The sequence below is a fragment of the Chiloscyllium plagiosum genome, unplaced genomic scaffold, assembly GCF_037043375.1.
Source record: "Chiloscyllium plagiosum isolate Xiang-an unplaced genomic scaffold, Cpla_swu_hap1 HiC_scaffold_32, whole genome shotgun sequence".
Classification (NCBI taxonomy): Eukaryota; Metazoa; Chordata; class Chondrichthyes; order Orectolobiformes; family Hemiscylliidae; genus Chiloscyllium; species Chiloscyllium plagiosum.
In genome coordinates this window covers 36,177,324-36,199,396 of record NW_028270170.1, presented here as the reverse complement: position 1 = coordinate 36,199,396, position 22,073 = coordinate 36,177,324, and the positions used below count along the sequence as shown (strand labels likewise).

The window sequence follows — 22,073 nt, the reverse complement described above, 5'->3', positions numbered from 1 at the left end:
GAAGGGAAGGGGATCACTTTCGGAGTCGGATTCGGACCAGATCCTGATGATTTCACTCCGACTCTGAAAATGGTTCCAGAATCTCAGCGGGAAATGAGAACCTTCCTCCACTGAGGGAGCGGATTGTGACCCAGGTGAATGTGAGCGGAGACAGGGAGCAGCAGCCGGTGAGCCAGGCCTGGGAGCCGGGCTCCCTGTCATCTCCAACCCGGGATGTGGGGACGGGACAAGCGCGATGTGAACACACCGGGACACAGGGGATTCCCGCAGTCGGGGGTCTGTAAAATCCGGATTGGGACATCCAGCCCCCAATACCCAGCCTGACACCCCCTGCCCCAAGTACAGAGCCTCCCTCTACACCAGCTCAGTGCCCGATGATCTGAACACACTCAACATTCCGCTGCAAACCGAGCGCTGCTTGCGATTTTCCAGCCGGGATTTCCCAGCCGCTGCTTCCGGACTCTCCAGCTTTTCGATTCCTTACCTCAGAAAGAAACCGCACCAACTCTTGATCTCCCCGCAGCTCCTGCAAAATCCCTGGAAGCGGTTTTCACTTTTCGAATTTCATTTTTCACTTACAGCAAGTTCTGAACACAGAGACTCTGAGCAAACTGCATGATATGGTGAGTTTCTGTTGATCCACATTGAGAGGCAAACTGTTTTGACTTGTCTAGTCAATGAATAATAAATTATTGACTTACAGAGGCAAACAATATAAGAATGCTGAAATAGTCCGGTTGCTTCAATTGTGCAGGGATCTAGTGAGGCCACATCTGGAATAGTGTGTACAGTTAGTCATCTTATTGAAGGGAAGTTGTAATGTATTTTAAGTAAACTGCCATGAGATATTACAGAGAGGTTTTCCTAGAGTAATGCCTGAACTTGTTTCAGAAGGAAACGTTGGTCAAGGCTCGGCCTGTGTCTGCTGGAGTTTAGAAGGGGCGGAGGGAACTTGACTGAATTGAGTGAGGGGTTTGACTGTGTCCCGGGACAGGGGTGTACGTTCGGGCCGAGAACGGGAATGGGGTGTGAAGGTCGCTTTGTTCAGTTTGGGGATCTGGGGTCGGGAGTAGGACATTGGGAGTCGACCCGGATGGACGCACGAGGAGCAGCACCAGAGCCGGGCCCTCACTCCCTGCCTTTGGTCTTGACAGGAGAGAGGGGAAGGTGATTTTTCATGGTTTCCCGATGTCTGGCACAAGGGCTCCATGTTTAAATGTAAGATAAGGTGCATTCCAAACTGGTGAACGATTATGGTTTGGTTTTGCATCAAAAATTAATCTCGGGGTCAAATATAATCCCCAGGAACAAATGGTCAAGGGTCAGGATCACAGGTTGTCAATGAGAGGGGAAAGGGTGCGGTTCATTGGAGTGAGTGACAGGGAAACGTTTTCCTGCGTCTGGGAATAAAAGGATTTGCTGCAGGCTTCTCCATGTGCAATTAACGAAAATGTTGGTTGTGAGTGATGAATATGCAGAATGGTAACGGAGAGCTAATGACGAAGCTGCGGTCCATTCTGTCAAAGATTGCAGTGAAGGCGAGAAAGAACAAATGTTTTCTCATATTTCCACCTAGATTGAGTCTTGTTTGTGGTTTTATTTAAAGAATAACCTATTGCTCGAATCAAGCAACAATCCGTTTTCCAATAATATCAGTGATGTTTGGAGACAACGGCTGATCTTTGAGCTTGCCTCGAACTCTGGCTGTGATTTTCTGTCAGGGATCTTCCACTCGCTGCTTCATGAATCTCCAGCTTTCAGATTCCTTCCCTCAGAGAGAGCACACAGGCTGTTTCTTGCTCTCCTACAGACCCTTCACTCCAACTTGTTCTTGCTGCACACAACTAGGGAAAGGGTAGGACCCCTCAAAGATCAGCAAGGCAGCCTACGTGTGGAGCCATTGGAGATGTGGGAGATACTAAATGATTATTTTGCAGCAGTGTGCACTTTGAAGGATATGGAAGATATAGAATGTGGGGAAATAGATGGTGAAATCTTGAAAAATGTCCAGATTACAGAGGAGGAGGTGTTGGATGTCTTCAAATGCAGCAAGGTGGATAAATCCCCAGGACCCAATCAGGTGTACCCTCTGTGGGAAGCTGGAGAAATGATTTCTGGACCCCTTGCTGTGATATTTCTGTCGTTTCACATACGTGAAATGTCAGAAGACTGGAGGTTGGCTAACGCGGTGCCACTATTTCCGGAAGATGGTAAGGAAAAGCCAGGGAACTACAGAGCAGTGACATTGGTGATGGGCATGTTGTTGGAGGGAATCCTGAGGGATTGGATTTACATATAATTGGGAAGGCAAGGACTGATTAGGGATAGTCAACATGGCATTGTGCATGGGAAATCATGTCTCACCAACTTGATTGAGTTTTTTGAAGAAGTAACAGAGAGGATTAATGAGGGCAGAGCAGTGGACATGATCTATATGTACTTCAGTGAGGTGTTGAACAAGGATCCCCATGGTAGACTGGTTAGCAAGGTTAGACCACATGGAATATAGAAAAAACTAGCCATTTGAACACAAAACTGGCTCAAAGGAAAGAGACAGAGGGTGGCGGAATGTTGCTTTTCGGACTGGAGACCTGTGTCCGGTAGTGTGCCACAAGGAAGGGTGCTGGGTATTCTGCTATTTATCATTTGGATGTGAACACACGAGGTATAATGAGCAAGTTTGCAGATGACACCAAAATTGGAGGTGTACTCGACAGTGAGAATGTTTCCTCAGAGTACAACAGGATCGTGATCAGATAGGACAATGGGCTGAGGAGTGGCAGATGGATTTTAATTTAGATAAATATGAGGAGCTGCATTTTGGAAAGGTAAATCAGGGCAGGATACACTTAATGGTAATGTCCTGGGGAGTGTTGCTGACCAAAGTGTCCTAAGAATGCAGGTTCATAGTTCCTGAAAGTGGAGTCGCAGGTAGATAGCATAGTGGAGGAGATTTTTGGCATGCCTTCCTTTATTGGTCAGAGCATTCAGGAGGTCATGTTGCAGCTGTACAGGACATTAGTTAACCAACTTTTGGAATATTGTGCGCAATTCTGGTCTCCCTCCTATCAGAAGGACGTTGTGAAACTTGAAAGGGTTCAGAAAAGATTTGCAAGGACATCACTTTGGTTCGAGGGTTTGAGCTACAGGAAGAAGCTGAAAAGGCTGGGGCTATTTTCCCTAGAATGTTGGAGGCTGAGGGGGTGACCTCACAGTAGTTACGAAAATCATGAGGGACATGGATATGGGAAATGGCTAGGGTGAAGGATTGCAAAACTAGCGAGGCATAGGTTTAGAGAGAGGGAAAAGATTCAAAAGGTACCTAAGGGGTGACTTTTTCATGCAAAGCATGGTGCATGTATGAAATGAGCTGTCGTAGGATGCTGGTACAATTACAACAATTAAAAGGCAACTGAATGAGTACATGAATAGGAAGGGTTTTGAGGGATATGGGCCAAGGGCTAGCAAATGGGATGAGGTTAATTGAGGATATCTGTGCAGCAAGGATAAGTTGGAGTGAAGGGTCTGTTTCAGTGCTGTACATCTCTATGACTCTATTTGTCTGCTTACCCTATCTATACAGGGTTGCTGTTGCTCTTGGCATCACCATTCTCACTTCACCTCAGTCACCCATTCCATTTCACTCTCACTGCCAACAGATTTTCTCCTTCATGCCCACTATCAAATTAGGTTCATTTTTGCTGCTGAACAAAAATACAAAGTTCCGTGAAAGACATGTAAAAGCTACAAAATCAATCAGTGGAGTTTAACAAAAACAGAAATTGCTGGAAAAGCTCAGTAGGAATGGCACCTCCGTGAAGAGAAATGACAGTTAACATAGCAGGTCTGGTGACCCTTCCTCAGAACAGATGGCAGCTTGGAAAATGTCAGATTATATGGAGAAGATAGGGTGGGGGGCTGAGGGATGGTGTGTGTATTCGGCGTTAAGGAGTTCATGATGGGTAGCGATAGAGCCCAAAGAGAGAATTGAACAGCTGGGCAGAAAGATCATTGGCTAATGATCTGGCGAGTAGGGTGAACATGTATTAATGGGAACTGTTTGTGGCTAACAATGTATTGTGTGTAACAGCAGACTATATGGTAACACGACCGTGTGTGTCAGGCTACAGGGACGGATGTGGATGATTTCACACCCTGAAGGTATTGGAGTCATTACTGAGTCCAGGAGGTTGCAGTGTACCCATGCTAAAAACAAAGTGTTGTTCTTCCAGCTTTTGCTGAGCTTTGTTGGAACACTCCAGCGAGCCTGAGACAGGGATGTTAGCCAGGGAAAAGGATGGTGTGTTAAAGTGGCAGGCAACTGGAAGCTCAGGGTCTTTTTTCTAGTCAGAAAACAGATGTTTTGCAAAGCAGTCACCTAGTCTAGACTTTGTTTCTCCTGTGTAGAGTAGAGCACATTGTGAGTAGTGAATGCAGTAGACATACTTGGGTCCTTGAATACTGAGGAGGGAGGAGTCAAATGGGCAGTTGCTACACCTTCTGCAGTTGTAGGGGTAGGTACCATGGAGTTGTGGAGGACACAGTGTTGGGAGTGAAAAAAGAGGTGTTTGAGGTGTTCTTGAGGGAATGGAGGCCACTGTATGCTGACAAGGGAGTGGAGGGGAAAGTATGTGTCTGAGGGAATGGAGTCTGAAGGAAAGGGAGGGGTAGAGGCTTCCAGATGACCATGGGATAGTGCAGTTTAAAATAGATTTGTGGATCTGAGGAGTAAGGACAATTTGATAGAGCAAAATTGATGTTGGAGATGAGGAGGACTAGGAGTAACAGGCTTCAGACAGAAATACTCACTGCATTTATACTCAGTGTCAGAAGGTTAAATGACAGAAATCAAAAATAAATGCCAATTCATGAAAATGTGTAATATTGTTAAAACAACTTTATTTATTTCATTGAGCCGTTACTCAGTATAAAATTTCACAGTTGGAAAAATAGCATACTTCCCAACGTATAATAAATAGTATTAAATTAATATATTTAAGTTAAATAACACATCCTATTAAACAGTACCATTTCAATAAATTAAGACATCATGCCAATAAATGTACACAAATGAAAATAACTGACATGGTTTCCAAGATTGGCAAATACAAATTCATTAGTGTCAAGGTCAATATGATTGAGACTTTGCTGTAGTGCAAGTACATGTCTTTGACGGTCTGACATTCCAAAACAGACTATACACACAATGAATCTTTAACATTGCATCAAAAGAAAATATCACAACAATAAATAACAGTGAATTATCGTAAATAGTCCGACTAACATTCTCATTGTACGTTTGTGACACAACATTTCTTCCAAGCAGAAATAAATAGTTTCAATGGAAAGTCTTTGAAATAAATATTCATTGTTCTGGTGTGTAGTAAATATGTACTTTTCAGTTTCTTTTGCTGACTTGTGCCATAATGAAACGCAACTGTTGTAAACGGGCTCTGGTCTCAGCATGGATGATTTCCCAGGAACATTCGCTGAATTTCTGAAAAGGTAAAATATTCAAGTAAATGCATTTGAGAATGAGTCAAGTTAAATGTTGAAAAATGTATTGCTTGCCAGGAATTACACACTTAGTTCTGAATTGTCATACCTTGTGTTTGAGAAACTTTTCCAGTTTCCTGAAGTAATGTTGAATGGCAGCATTTCTCTTCAACTTGTGGTCAGATCCTGGTTTCCTCAGACAGTCTTACAACTCTCTCAGCTGTTGCTCCAGGAGGAGACAAAAGTTTTCCACCTTGTCCCAGGCCCATGGTACTGAACCCAGATTCATGCTGTAGATCTTGTTGATGTGGTGCAGGGTATGATGGATAATCTCAATCCTGTCCTGCATCTGTACAACACACACAAGATTAGGACAGGGACATTAGTGCTGTTCATTTGGGGTCATGTTAGATTAAATAAAACAATGAGCAAATAATCATTACATGTTCAAATTACAGACGCTTAGTTTTAGTATGTTAAAAAGGCTCTTGCAAAAGTACATACAAATCAAACATGATCAGATCAATGAAAAATAAGCAATGCGAGTCTTTAAATCCATGGATTCGATACAAGTACATCGGAGGCAGAGGAAAAGGATTTGGAGGATTCAGTAACTTAGAATTGTAGAAATCACAATGAAACAGGACTGATTCTGAACAATTAACATTCAGTTCTACATACGAGGAAACAGGCTCAATCAGATGGGAGAACTAGCAAATTAAATTAGGGGGACAAAAAATGCTTGGAGATTGATTGGTACAAAACACAAGAAGGAAGGTAACTGTAATTTGAATTTACATTATTTAGAAAACAAAGGTAACAAGCATCACGCTAAAGAGGGAGGTTGATGAAAAATCAAGAAGAGAATGAACAGATAAGGAGGTGGTCTTTTACTTATTCACAGAAAATGGAGCATGAATTTTGCCTGGTCTGTACTGAATTCATCTCAAGTTGCTGTTGCAAAGAATAAAATTAAATAGTGCAAAATCGAACTTCAAGGAGCCAGAAAAAAGCCATGACATGGTAAGGAATCCCATTTCCAGTATGGCAAAGGATGTTGGTTATTTTGGACTTGGACGTGACATAGAAAAATCAGAGGCATATGAGAAATACATAGTGTGACCTGGGAACAGAAGCCCAGATGCAGTGATTCAGATAGCAGGAAGGGGATTGTTTGTTGAGTGCGAGAGTTGAATTTTAAGGAGGCAAAATGATTCTCAGTGACAGCCCTGCTGAACGTCCTTCAGCGTCAGCTCAATGGTAATGTGATAACTCACAATTCAGTGGCCAGTGCTGCAGTGAACAGTGTAGACGCACTTAAGGGGAAATAAGTCAAATTATTTGAGTAGATGGGACAAGTAGTGACAATGCTAATAGCAAACAAGGAAAACTCAAATACAGTACAGACATGGCATGAACTGGACACACTGATGGGCTGTACCAGTTGCATTTATGATAGCAATGGGAGTAAGGAGATAGTGGAAGTGAAATTTTTATAGCGTGTTCGATTTAGATAACTTGAGAAACTTACAAGAACTCTGTGGAATGTGAGAGTGAAAAACTGAGACAATACGAGCAGAGCTGAGAAATAAGATATGTGCAATGACTGTGATAGGGATATACTACTGCAACATACCCCCTTCACCACTCACCCCGCCCCCCCACCACGCCCCCATCAAAAGCCACCAACTGTTACCGTTTTGAAAATTGTTGAAAAACCAACAGTTTTAAGATAGCTGTGAATATGGTTTACATCTGGACCTTGGGGCAAGGTACTAAATTGGGGGAGGGCAAACTATGTCAGTATTAGGCAGGTGCTAGGGAGTGTTAGTTGAGAAGGGTTGTAGCAGGGAAGACCACATTTGACATGTGGGAATTGTTTAAAGACCCACTGATGAGATTTCAGGACTAGCATGTTTCAGTAAGGAGGAAGGATGGTAAGGTAAGGGAACCTTGGATAACCAGGGAGATTGTAAATTTACTCAAACAAAGAAAAGAACCATATCCAAGGTCGAGGAAGCCAAAATCAAACAGAGCCCATGAGGAGTATAAGGGAAAGAGGAAATGAACACAAGCAGTGAATTGGGAGAGCAAGCAGGAGCCATAAAACGACCTTGGCAAGTAAGATTAAATAAAATCCTGAAGCATTCTACACATACTTCAAAACAAGAGGATTAATGGTGAGAAGGGAGGACCACTGAAGGATGAAGGAGTGAACTTGGGCTCAGTAGCGGAGGATGTGGGTGAGATCGTAAATGAGGTCTTTGCATAAATATTCACCCAGGAGAAGGATATGGAGGTTAGTTGGATTTGTACAGCACATGCTAATATGCTATAGCATTTTGAGATCAACAAAGGAGTGGTATTGGGTTGTTGGAAGAGCATTAAAGTGGCTAAGTCCCCAGGACTCGATGGTACCTACCCCAGGTTATTGAGAGATCTAAGAGAGGAGATTGCTGGGAACTGACCATGATCTTTGCATCCTTGTTAGCCACTTGAGAGGGTCTGGTGGACCAGTGAGTAGGTAATGTTGTTCCTCTGTTCAAGAAGGAAAATAGGTACAATCCAGGAATCTATATATCAGTGAGTCTCACATCGGTGGTTGGGAAGAAATTGGAGAGATTGCTTAGGGATAGGACTAACGGGCATTTGGGAAAGTGTGGCTAAAGTAGGAGCAGTCAGCACGGCTTTGTACCGGACAGGTCATGTTTTACTGACTTGGTTTATTTTATGAGAAGGTGACCAAGGTGATGGATGAGGGTCGAGCAGTGGATATTGTCTACATGGATTTCAATAAGGCTTTAGACAAGAGTCCTCATGGTAGGCTCTTCCAGAAGATTAAGATGCATGGGATCCATGATGACTTGACCACATGGATTCAGAATTGGCTTGCCCACAGAAGACAGAGGGTCGTTTGGAACATGTATTTCATCTGGAGGTCTGTGACTAATGGTATTCTGCCAGGATCCATACTGGGACCTATGCTGTTTGTGATATATGTAAATGACTTGGATGAACACGTAGATGGCTGGGGTAGTAAGTTTGCAGACGATACAAAAATTGATAGAGTTGTGGATAGTTGTGGATAGAAGGTTGTCAAACGATATAGCATAATATACAACAGTTACAAATATGGGCAGAGAAATGGCAGAAGGACTTTAATCCATGTTAGTGTAAGGTGCTGCACTTTGGGAGTCAAATGTTCAGGAAAAGTACACTGTTATTGGCAGGACCATGAACAGAATTGATGTACAGCAAAATCTTGGGGCTCAAGTCTGTAGCACCCTGAAAGTGACCATGCAAGTAGAGGGGTGGTAAAGAAGGTGTATGGCATGCTTGCCTTTATTGGTCAGCGAATTGAGTAGAAGAGTCGGGATCTCAAGTTGCAGCTTTGGTTAGGCCACAGGTAGACTATTGCATTGAATTCTGGTCACCACTTTACAGGAAGAACGTGGAGGCATTGGAGAGGGTGCAGAACAAGTTTCCCAGGATGCTGTCTGAATTAGCAAATAGGAGAGATTGGAAATAAAACTCGGGTTGTTTTCTCTGGAGCGGTGGAGGCTGAGGAGAGACTTGATAGAAGTCTATAAAGTAATGTGGCGCATAAATAGGGGTGAAGTAGACGTTAGGAGATTTTAAGTGGTGAAACATGTTGGGATACAGTTTGTGAGTGAGGTAAAGATTTTCACAGTGGGAGAAATCGCTGCGGTTCAATTTTCTGATGTGAACTCTCTGATCGTGTCGTTAATCTCACACATACTTCGTGTAAAATCACAGTCTGAATACAATGAATTGAGTTTTAACTCACCTCCATTCCGTCCGAAAGTTTCACCAGGTCCAAGGGCTTGGTTTTAAGGGAGACCCTCTGCCTTAAACAGTGTCCGGGAAAGGGACCGCCCTGAGAGGAGAGAACAGTCCCGGTTACATTCACTCCCAGAAACTGAGATCCTGGAGAATCACTGAGCGGTAACGACACAAAATTAAAAGCTATTTCTCCCTGATCTGACATTGAGCCGGGAGCAGAACCACTGAGATTCCGGTCAGCTGAAACTCACCATTTCATGCAGTTTGCTCAGAGTCTCTGTGTTGAGAACTTGCTGTAAGTGCAGCCTCTCACAGTCCAGACTCAGGGTCCCGGACAACAACACCAGCACCGTCCAAAATCTCCAAATACTCCCCAGAGCCATGCTGCACCGAACCAGATGGAAACCCTGAGCGGAAGGAATTGATCTCGAGTAACTCCTAAACCGGTTCCTTTCTCACTGAGTGAACCTCCAGGAGTCCCAATGCAGCCGCTTGTGAAGCCGAAGCGATCTCCTTAAGTGTCGAGTCCTCTGTGTGTGTGAGAGAGGCTGGACGGTGCTGTGAGCTACCACTGCCTGAGCTGCCGGTGTATATCGGCGGAGGGACTGGCGAGGTGTGGCCATGACATTCGGAAAGTGAGATTCTGGTTGCGAGATACTAAACGAGTATTTTGCATCAGTATTTACTGTGGAAAAGGATATGGAAGATATAGAATATAGGGAAATAGATGGTGACACCTTGCAAAATGTCCAGATTACAGAGGACTAAGTGCTGGATGTCTTGAAATGGTTAAAGGTGGATAAATCCCCAGGACCTGATCAGGTGTACCCTAGAACTCTGTGGAAAGCTAGAGAAGTGAATACTGGGCCTCTTGCTGAGATATTTGTATCATTGATAGTCACAGGTGAGGTGCCGGAAGACTGGAGGTTGGCTAACTTGGTGCCATTGTCTAAGAAGGGTGGTAAGGACAAGCCTGGGAACTATAGACCGGTGAGCCTGACCTCGGTGGTAGGCAAGTTGTTGGAGGGAATCCTGAAGGACAGGATGTACATGTATTTGGAAAGGCAAGGACTGATTTGGGATCATCAACATGGCTTTGTGCATGGGAAATCATGTCTGTCAAACTCGATAGAGTTTTTTGAAGAAGTAACAAAGAGGATTGATGAGGGCAGAGTGGTGGACGTGACCTATATGGACTTCAGTAAGGCGTTCGACAAGGTTCCCCATGGGAGACTGATTAGCAAGGTTAGATCTCATGGAATACAGGGAGAACTAGCCATTTGGATACAGAACTGGCTCAAAGGTAGAAGATAGGGGATGGTGGTGGAAGTGGAGGGTTGTTTTTCAGATTGGAGGCCTGTGACCAGTGGAGTGTCACAAGGATCAGTGCTGGGTCCTCTACTTTTTGTCATTTACATAAATGATTTAGATGCGAGCATAAGAGGTACAGTTAGTAAGTTTGCAGATGACACCAAAATTGGAGGTGTAGTGGACAGCGAAGAGGGTTACCTCAGATTACAACAAGATCTGGAACAGATGAGCCAATGGGCTGAGAAGTGGCAGATGGAATTTAATTCAGATAAATGTGAGGTGCTGCATTTTGGGAAAGCAAATCTTAGCAGGACTTATACACTTAATGGTAAGGTCCTAGGGAGTGTTGCTGAACACAGAGACCTTGGAGTGCAGGTTCATAGCTCCTTGAAAATGGAGTCACAGGTAGATAGGTTAGTGAAGAAGGTGTTTGGTATGCTTTCCTTTACTGGTCAGAGTATTGAGTACAGGAATTGGGAGGTCATGTTGTGGTTGTACAGGACATTGGTTTGGCCATTTTTGGAATATTGCGTGCAATTCTGGTCTCCTTCCTGTCGGAAGGATGTTGTAAAACTTGAAAGGGTTCAGAAAAGATTTACAAGGATGTTGCCAGGGTTGGAGGATTTGAGCTATAGGGAGAGGCTGAAAAGGCTGGGGCTGTTTTCCCTGCAGTGTCAGAGGCTGAGGGGTGACCTTATAGAGGTTTACAAAATTATGAGGGGCATGGATAGGATACATAGACAAAGTATTTTCCCTGGTGTCGGTGAGTCCAGAAAGAGACCTAATGAGCAACATTTTCACCAGAGGGTGGTATGTTTAAGGAATGACCTGCCAGAGGAAGTGGTACAATTGCAACATTTAAGAGGCATTTGGATGGGTATATGTATAGGAAGGGTTTGGAGGGATATGGGCCGGGTGCTGGCAGGTAGGACTTGATTGGGTTGGGATATCTGGTCAGCATGGATGGGATGGACCGAATGATCTGTTTCCATGCTGTACATCTCTATGACTCTATGACTCTAAGAGGAAGAAGGAAGCTTACTGAAGATTGAGGAAACAAGGATATGGCACAGCTGTAGAGAATTACAAGGTAGGTAGGAAAGAACTCAAAAATGGACTGAGGAGAGCTCGGTGAGGGCACAAAACAGCTTTGGTGGCAGGGATTAGGGAAAACCCAAAGGCATTCTACACATACATGAGGAATAAGAGAATGATCAGAGAGAAGGTAGGGCAGGGAAAATGGAGGGAACTTGTGCCTGGAATCTGAAGAGGCAGGAGAGGACCTAAATGAGCTTTTTGCTTTAGTATTCACTGGAGAGAGGGACCTTGTTGATAGTGAGAACACTGTAGACCAGGTTAATAGGCTTGAACAGATTGACATGATGGAAGTGGGTGTGCTGGAAATTCTGGGAAGTATCAATATAGATAAGTCCCCATGGTTGGAGATATATCCGAGGTTACTATGGGAAGTGAGGAATGTGATTGCTGCACCACTGGTGATGATGTTTTCATCCTTACTCTCCATGGGAGTAGTACCAGATGATTGGAGGGAGGCAGATGCTGTTCCTCTGTTCAAGAAAGGAACTAGGGAAATCCCTGGGAATTACAGACCAGTCAGTCTTACATCTGTGGTAAGCAAGGTACTGGAAAGGACTCTGAGAGTTAGGGTTTATGACTATTTGGAAAAACATAGATAGATTAAAGATAGTCAGCATAGGTTTGTGAGGGGCAGGTCATGACTCGCAAGCCTTATTGAGTTCTTTGAGGATGTGATGAAACAGGTTGATGAAGATCGAGCAGTGAATGGGGTGTATATGGATTTCAGTATGTATGGCCTTTGCTAAGGTTCCCCAAGGTAGGCATATACAGAAAGTTAAGAAGTATGGCATACAGGGAAACTTGGCTGTCTGGACACAGAATTAGATGGCCAAAAGAAGACAGTGAGTGGTAGTGGATGGAAAGTATTCCACCTGAAGGTCGGTGACCAGTGGTGTCCCACAGGGATCTGTTGTTGGGCCTCTGCTCTTTGTACTTTCTATAAATGACTTGGATGAAGAAGTGGAAGGGTGGGTTAGTAAGTTTGCCAATGACGCAAAGTTCGGTGGTGTTGTAGATAGTGTCAAGGGCTGTCAAGACATTGACAGGATGCAAAGCTGGGCTGAGAAATGGCAGATGGAGTTCAACCTGGATAAATGCAAAGTGATTCATTTTGGAAGGTCTAATTTGAATGCTGAATACAGGGTTAAGGATAGGATTTTTGACGGTGTGGAAGAACAGCAGGATCTTGGAGTCCATGCCTACAGATCCCTCAAAGTTGCAACCCAAGTTGATAGGGTTGTTAAGAAGGCATATGGTGTTTTGACTTTCATTAACAGGTGGATTGAGTTTAAGAGCTACGCGGCTTTGCTGCAGCTCTATAAAACCCTGGTTAGATCACACTTGGAATGTTGTGTTCAGTTTTGATCACCTCATTATAGGAAGGATGTAGATGCTTTAGCGAGGCGAGATTTACCAAGATGCTGCTTGGATTGGAGGGATTGTCATATGAAGAGACATTGGGTAAGCTAGGGCTTTTCACGGTGGAGAGAAGAAGGAAGACAGGTGACTTGATAGAGGTGTACAAGGTAATGAGAGGCATAGGTAGAGTAGATGGCCAGAGAATTTTCCCCAGGGCAGAAATGGCTGTCACAAGGGACCATAATTTTAAGGTGATTGGAGGAAGGTTTAAGGGAGATGTCAGAGGTAGGTTCTTTACACAGAGAGTGGTGAGCAGGTGGAATGCTCTGCCAGCAGCGGTAGAAGAGTCAGAGACATTAGGGACATTTAAGTGACTGCTAGACAAATACATGGATAGCAGTAAATTGAGGGCTGTGTATGTTAGGTTGATCTTAGATTAAGATAAATGCTCACGACAACATTGTGGGCTGAAGGGCCTGTACTATGCTGTACTGTTCTATGTTCTATAAGGGGAAACATCTCAGCATCTACTTGGTCAAGTCCTCTCAGAATCCATATTTTTCAATAAGATGACCTCTCATTATTCTATATGTCAGTGGATACAGGCTCCAGGCCCTCAACCTTCAACCTTCCTTCATAAGACAATTCCTCAGATTTATATTGGAAAGAAAGTTCTCCATCAGAAGAGGACTTTGGATCAGTAGTCTGACAGTTCAGAGACCGGGCGAGTGGAGAAAGCTGATGGTGAGGTAGAATTTGGTGCCTAAAACAGATACACAGTAAATGCAAACTGAAGCCATGTTTTCCGATGATGTCACCACAAGGCAGTGTTCAGATGCGAAATGGGCCAGGATGGTAGTGCCCCTGCCTTTGAGCAGGGAGGCCCAGATTCAAGTCATGCCTGCTCCAGCTATGTGTAATAACATCCATGGATAGACTGATTAGGAAGTATGTAGAACCTTAGTAGATACCAAAAGTGAAACTGTGGGATCAGGAAGAGAAGTGATGATTCCCTAGCTACAATTACATGGGTAAGAATGGAACGAGGCAAATACAATTCCAGTCAGCTGCTGGAGAAGCCTGGCAGATGATATGATGTCATCAACCATGTTAAAGGCTGCAAACGGTGCCAGAAAGATGAGAGAAAAGATCACCATTGTCATAGTAACGTTGATTTAATCAGTTACTGTGAAAAATACATTCTAATGTATGCAGCAGCCATTATTATATCCTGTTGAGGAGAATCCTGTTCACTTTGAAGAAAACTTTATTATTTCCAAAAATTCCCTACTAATAATATAAATCCAAGTTGTCAGATCTTTGAGCTGACCCCTGTGTTCTGCCTATAAGTTTCTATCAGCCACCTTTCACTCACTGCTTCAGGAATCGCCAGATTTCAGAAACCTTCCCTAGGACAGGGTTAGCACGTAGACTACTTCTTGCTCTCCCAAACTTGTCCCAAACTCCTGCAAGCAGATTTCATTTTTTGAACGTCATGCCCACATCTCAACCGCTCTCCTCGGATATACACAGGCAGCTCAGGTGGTGGCAGCTCCCAGCAGAGGACACACACACACAATACACATATGAAACACAGACACATACAAAACACACACATACTACACTCACACAACACAGACATACACAACACACACACTCCACACACAACACACACACAATACACACACAACACACACAATACACACACACAACACAGACACACAACACGCACACAACACACAGAACACACACAATACACACACACAACACAGACACACAACACGCACACAACACACAGAACACACACAATACACACACACAACACAGACACACACAAAACACACAACACACACAAAACACCCACAACACACACAAAACACACACACAAAAACACACACAACACAGACACACACAAAACACACACACAACACAGACACACACACAAAACACACAACACACACACAAAACACACACACAACACAGACACATACAAAACACACACAACACACAAACCACACACAAAACAGACACACATAAAACGCACACATAAAAAACACACACAACACAGACGCACCACAAAACACACACAACACACACATATACACAACACACGTACACACAAAACATACACACAACACACATACACACACTACACAACACACACAACACATACACAAAACACACACACAACACACAAACACACACACAAAACTGTTCAGTTTTAGTTGCCTCCAGAACAGGATCGGAATCTCACTGGGTTTGCTCTGCACTAAATAGTTTTTGGTTTTGCTCCATTATACCGTTAATAGTCAGCGATTCTCCAGCATTTCTGTTCCTGATCTTGTCTGAATAAATGAATGTCTTCTCGCAGGGCGGTCGCCTTCCCTGGCGAGAGAGATCCGCGCTCAAAACCAAGCCCTTCATCATGGTGAAGCTTTCAGAGGGTTTGCAGGTGAGGACACTGGACTGGATTTTATTTTTTATTCTTCTGATAGGTGTTTTTTGGAAAGTGTTTCATATCAGCAGCTTAGAACTTAAATATCAGAACGCCCACCGACTCAGTAAAGGGTCAAGTGCTGTTTTCGATTGGGTTTGACTGAAATAAAAGATGGTGAAAGTGAGGACTGCAGATGCTGGAGGTCAGAGCTGAAAATGTGTTGCTGGAAAAGCGCAGCAGGTCAGGCAGCATCCAAGGAACAGGAGAATCGACGTTTCGGGCATTTCGTTCCTGAAAACGAAACGACGTTTCGTTCCTGAAGAAGGGCTCATGCCCGAAACGTCGATTCTCCTGCTCCTTGGATGCTGCCTGACCTGCTGAGCTTTTCCAGCAACACATTTTCAGCTGAAATAAAAGATGGACAGTAAGACACCAATCAGTGCATTGTGTCTGTGTTAGGTGGATATACCCGTTCGAATCCAATTTCCAGCCGCAGCCTTAAGGATACAGAGCTTCTGATGCAGAACCAGGTTCATTATGAATGAGTTGAAGTTTTCTCAACAGCCAAGAAGGGCAGAGAATTCCAGGCACTCATCATACTCTCGGTGACAATATCCTTCCTGCTGTTCCCTCTCATCCTTCTAGCAGTTGGAGTTAAGTGAAAAATTCCTCTCTCAGTTCCCTGTGTGTTTTGTTCAGGTCCAGGGCAGGATCCAGATACTTCATCAAATCTTGCGTCACATCAACAAGATCTACAGCATGAATTTGGGGTCAGTCACTTGGGCCCGGAGCAAGGTGGAAAATGTCCGGCTTCTCCTGGAACGGCAGCTCAGGGAGCTGGAGGAATGTGTGATGAGGTCAGGAACAGAGGGCAGACGGAGCAGAAATGCCACCATTCAGAAATACTTCAGGAAACTACGAAAGTTCCTCAAACAGAAGGTGAGACAATTGGCCATTGACTGTGTAATCACTAGCATTCAGTTCATTTCATTCCCTTTAAATCTCTTCATCCTCTAATATCACTTTTCCCTCAATGTTTCCATTTTTCAGCATTTTAGTCACTGTTCCTGGGAAATAATCCGCGCTGAGACTAGAGCCCGTTTACAACAGTTATTTGTCATAATGGCGCAAGTCAGCAGAGGAAATTAAAAGAAGGTCCAAAGGCATGATCAGTAGAGGCTGGAAGAACGAGTTTTAAATAACTCGCTACAGATAGACTTAATGATATCTTGACTGTTTTGTGAAGATACTTTACTGTATGATTATTGGTGGAGAGCAAATGCTATCTCACTGATACTTTACATATGATTATTTAATCACATTTATCGCTGAGATATTTTTCTGTATTAACTATTTCACGAAGGAAATCTGAGAAGAATACTATTTTTGATGCTTTCTTTAATGACTGACAGCTTCTACAGTTCAAAGTCTCAACTAATCTTTGCTCTATTGGCTAACCAATTGGCTAACCCATGCTAATATGATACTGCTGACCCCATCTGTTCTTATGTAGGGAAGCATTTTTGATGTGGCGGCATTATCAAATAGCTTTTAGAAATCCAAGTACACTACATCTACCCATTTCCTTCTATCCAACTCCATTGATTGATTTTCCAGAGTCCATCTTTGGAACTGGCCCAACTCGCTCACTCCACCCTTGCCCCCACCTTATGGGTGGCCCGATGGCTCAGTGGTTAGCACTGCTGCCTCATAGCGGCAGGGACCTCGGCTCTATTCCAGCCTCGGGCGACTGTCTGTATGGAGTTTGCACATTCTCCGTGTCTGTGTGGGTTTCCTTCTTTCCTCCCACAATCCAAAGATGTGCAGCTTAGGTGAATTGGCTTTGCTAAATTGCCCATAGTGCTTAGGGATGTGTAGGTTAGGGGCGTTCGTCAGGGGGAATGTAGAGTGATAGGTTAGGGGTATGGGTCTGAGTGGGTTACTCTTCGGAGGGTCGGGGTGGATATGTTGGGCGGAATGGCCTGTTTCTACACTGTAGGGATTATTTGAACTTTGTTAAATTGATTGCTAGGATACTGCCACGCAATAAGCATTACAATTTTCACACAAGATCAAGAAGGAGAAAAGAACTGAAGATTTTTCACTGACAGATTTAATACAGACTGTCAATGAGAAGTCACTTTAAAGATCTCTCTTTTTCTTTGAAGAAGTGTTTTGTTTTATGAAAATGTAAAGGATTGTTAATTACGCAACCTATTAATTTGAATCAGTGAGGACACTCAAAGTCAGAATATTATGGGTTCAAACCCTACGTCAAACGTAACTTGTTACTTTCCATTGAGTTTTTTGAAGCTCCTCATTCCAGCTGCTGAACTTTCAGTAACAATTCTGCAGTGATAACACTCTGCCTAAAACAGAGCTCTCATTTACAAAATATTCTTTGGCTTAAGTGTCAGACTAGATTAGATTAGATTAGATTACAGTGTGGAAACAGGCCCTTCGGCCCAACAAGTCCACACCGACCCGCCGAAGCGAAACCCACCCATACCCCTACATTTACCCCTTACCTAACACTACGGGCAATTTTAGTATGGCCAATTCACCTGACCCTGCACATCTTTGGACTGTGGGAGGAAACCGGAGCACCCGGAGGAAACCCACGCAGACACGGGGAGAACGTGCAAACTCCACACAGTCAGTCGCCTGAGGCGGGAATTGAACCCGGGTCTCTGGCGCTGTGAGGCAGCAGCGCCAACCACTGTGCCACCGTGCCGTCCATAACATTCAATCTCATCGTTGGCTTACACTAATCTTTACATTCCAGTTCTCTAAATGGTCAACACTACTTTATTTCAAGTTGTTTTAATTTATTAATATTTATCATTTTGATCATTTGATGTAATGAACTGCTGCTGTTTTGCATTGCATGAGAATTGAGTTTCCAAAGATATAATTTATTAATATTTATTAAGTTATAGGAAATAAAAAATATTTTTATAAAAGTGGAAACTTTCGACACTGAATGAAGGCATGTTTTAGCAAATAAATTATTTTGATTATGATACATTTATTGGAGTAATGTTAATTTCTTGCCTGTATTCACCAGTCTTCCATACTCACTATGGCCATTCTAGATTGCTTTACTTGCTACCTGCTACTGATATGCCTCGTATAGTCTACTTTCCTTTTTCCAGCATTTGATGTTCCCTCACCAGGCAAAATATGTGATTCTCTTTGGACCCAATGAGCCTAATTTTTTATCTACTAGGCAGTATGATTCTTATAATTTTGCAGAAGTACATCTGTCTTCTTGCTCTGGATGAGAAGCTCAAACTCGAGGCGATAACCAAAAGTGATGGATGAATATATGTGGAACGGGACCTTTATCATATAAGCATATGGTCTTTACAGTTTCATAGTTTTGTTTTCAAATAGAATCCCTACAGTATGAAAGAAAGCCATTTGACCAATTGGGTTCACCCTACCCATCCAAAGAGCATCCCACCGGGACCCATGCCCCCTTATCATATTCCTGTAACCTTGCATTTCCTATGGCTAACTCACCTAGCCTGCACATGTCTGGACACCATGTGCAATTTAGCATGGCCAATCCACCACATCTGCACATCTTTGGACTAGAGCAAAAAACAAAGAAAATAGAATGCAGGAACATGCCCAATGGCCCTCCAAGCCTGCACCAACATATTTTGGCCTTCCATTCTAAAACTATCTTCACCTACAGGATCCATATCCCTTTATTCCCCTCCTATTCATGTATTTGTTGAGATACTTCTTGAATGCTGCTATTGTGTCTGCTTCCACCACCTCCTCTGGCAGTGTGTTCCAAGGCACTCACCACTCATTGTGTAAAAAAGTTGCCTAGCTCATTACTTTTAAACACCTCCCCCCTCTCCACCCACCTCCCCACACTTTGAACCTGTATCCCCTAGTAATTGAGCCCTCTATCCTGGGAAAAAGTCTTATACTTTACTCCAACCATGTTGTTCACAATCCTGTAAATGTCCATCAGGTTGCCCCTCATCCTCCTGTATTTCAGTGACAATAATCCCAAACTATCCCACATTTCTTCATAGTTAAAATCTCCCCTACCAGGCAACGTCCTGGTAAACATTTCCTGTGCTCTCTCCAAAGCATCCACATCCTTTTGGCTGTGTGATGACCAGAACTGTATGCAACATTCCAAGTGTGGCCTAACTAAAGTTCTATAAAGCTACAGCATAACTTGCCTATCCTTAAACTCAATGCTCCTTCCAATGAAGGCAAGCATGCCATTGACCTTGTTTACTAGCTTATTTATCTGTACTGCCACCTACAGTGATCTGTGGACCTGCACACCCAGATCCCTCTGCATATTAATACTCCCAAGGATTACTCCATTCACTGGATAATTTCCACCTGTACTTGACCTTCCAAAATGCATCACCTCATATTTGTCCAGATTAAACTCCATCTGCTATTTTATTTGCCCATGCCTCCAACTGATCTATATCTTATTGTAGCCACTGAAAATCCTCCTCACTATCTGGAACTCCACCAATTTTTGTATCATCGGCAAACTTACTAATTAGACCAGTCATGTTTTCCTCCAAATCATTTATATAGACCATAAACCGTAGAGGCTCCAGCAGTGTTCCCTGTGCAACACTACTAATCACGACCCTCCATTCCAAAAAGCATCCTTCCACTGTTACTCTCTGTCTTCTATGATTAAGCCAGTTCTGTATCCATCTTGCCAGCTCACCCCAATACCATTTAACTTCACCTTTTGTACCTGTCTGTCATGAGGGACCTTGTGAAAGGCTTTACTGAAGTCTATTTAGTCAACAATAACTGCTTTGTCTTCGTCTATCATCTTCGTCGCCTCCTCAAAAAAGCTAGTGAGGCAGGACCACACCGCACCCCTTCCCCACCCCTTTCACAAAGCCATGCTGTCTATTGCTAATAAGTCCATTAATTTGTAAATGTGCATAAACCTTGTCCACAGAATCACTTCCAATAATTTCCCTACAACTGACATGAGGCTCGCAGGCCTGTAATTAACTGGAATATCCCTGTGACCCTTCTTAAACAATGGACAATGTTGGCTATTCTCCAGTCCTCTGAGATCTCACCTGCAGACAAAGAAGATACAAAAATGTTTGTCAATGCTCCAGCAATTTGTTCTCTTGCCTCCCTCAATATTCTGGGATAGATCCCATCAGGACCCCAGGACTTATCTATCTTAATACTTTTTAGTTACATAGCACTTCTTCTGTTTTAATAGCAATTGGCTTAGAAATTCAACATTCCCTTCTCTGAGATTATCCACCACCAATTCCTTCTCTGGTGAATACAAAGTGTTCATTTAGGACCTGACCTAGTTCTTTTGGCTCCACACAAACTGTGGAAGGAAATGGAAGCACCCCAGAGGAAACCCGCACAGTCACAGGGAGAATGTGCAAAAGCCACACAGATAGCTGTTCAAGGTTGGAATCAAGCCCAGGCCCCGAGCACTGTGAGGCAGAAGTGCTAAACACAGAGCCACCACCTTCAGCTCATTGAATTGAATTGAATTTATTGTCACATGTACCGAGGCACAGTGAAAAGCTTTGTCTTGTGAGCAATACAGGCAGATCACATAGTTAAGTAGCACAGATAAATAAATAATAGGAAAACAGAGGCAAAAACAAAAAGAAACACAGGTACAGGCAAGTTTGTGAGTCCATTCAGTATTCTAACAACAGTCGGGTAGAAACTGTTTCGAAACTGGCTGGTGCATGTGTTCAGGCTTCTGTACCTGCTCCCCGATGATAGAGGTTATAGAAAAGTAGGATGGATCTTTGAGATTGACCTTTTCTTGACAGTGGGCCTGGTAGATGGATTCTATAAATGGGAGGTTGGCCTTTGTGATTGTCTGGGCCGAGTTCACCACTCTCTGTAATTGTCTCCGATCTTGAATGGTACAGTTGCCATATCAGATAGTGATACGTCCAAACAGAATGCTCTTGATGGTGCACCTATAAAGGTTGGCAAGGGTATTTGCCATCATGCCAAATTTCCTCAGTTGCCTGAGGAAGAAGAGACATTGTTGGGCCTTTTGTAAGCAGTGTGTCCATATGAAGAGACCAAGAAAGCTTGCTGTGGATGACCACTCCCGGAGCTTGACAGTCTCCATTCGTTCTACCTCTGTGCTGTTAATGTATAGGGGGACATGAGTAACATCCGCCGAAAGTCAATAATGAGGTCTTTGGTTTTGCCAGCATTGAGAGCTAGGTAGTTCTCAGTGCACCATATTTCCAAGTCTTCCACTTCCTGTTCGTAGTCTGTTTTGTCGTCATCTGAGATTCAACCAACTATAGTGGTGTCATCAGTGAACTTGTGAATGGCATTAGTCTGGTATTTGGCAATGCAATCATGGGTATACAGTGAGAACGGTAGGGGGCTGAGTGTGCACTCGTGGAAGGCTCCAGTGTTGAGTGTTGGTAACAATGAAGTATTGTCCCCAATCTTCACTGATTGTGGCCTGTGGGGTCAGGTAACTGAGGATCCAGCTGCAGAGAGTGGGGCTTAGTCCAAGATCTAAGTTTAGTAATCAGTTTCAAGAGGA

At 43.5% G+C, this 22,073-nt stretch overlaps 1 protein-coding gene and 1 pseudogene across 2 annotated transcripts in view; one reads left to right on the top strand and one right to left on the bottom strand.

Annotated features, from left to right (window-relative positions):
- LOC122539994 (interferon alpha-A-like) overlaps window positions 1-22,073 on the top strand; it is a 57,489-nt gene continuing 35,416 nt past the window's right edge. Inside the window, exons 1-4 of one of the 2 annotated variants that reach the window (XM_087977907.1) lie at window positions 1-623; window positions 15,440-15,520; window positions 16,205-16,444; window positions 16,556-18,522. In XM_087977907.1, the coding sequence (XP_087834033.1) occupies window positions 621-623; window positions 15,440-15,520; window positions 16,205-16,444; window positions 16,556-16,654 (423 nt within the window). In that variant the 5' untranslated portion in view covers window positions 1-620 and the 3' untranslated portion in view covers window positions 16,655-18,522. Of the gene's footprint in view, window positions 624-15,439; window positions 15,521-16,204; window positions 16,445-16,555; window positions 18,523-22,073 lie in introns of those variants that run through there. The other variant, XM_087977908.1, reaches the window with a different exon arrangement.
- LOC148141795 (interferon a3-like) lies at window positions 5,029-9,966 on the bottom strand (annotated as a pseudogene).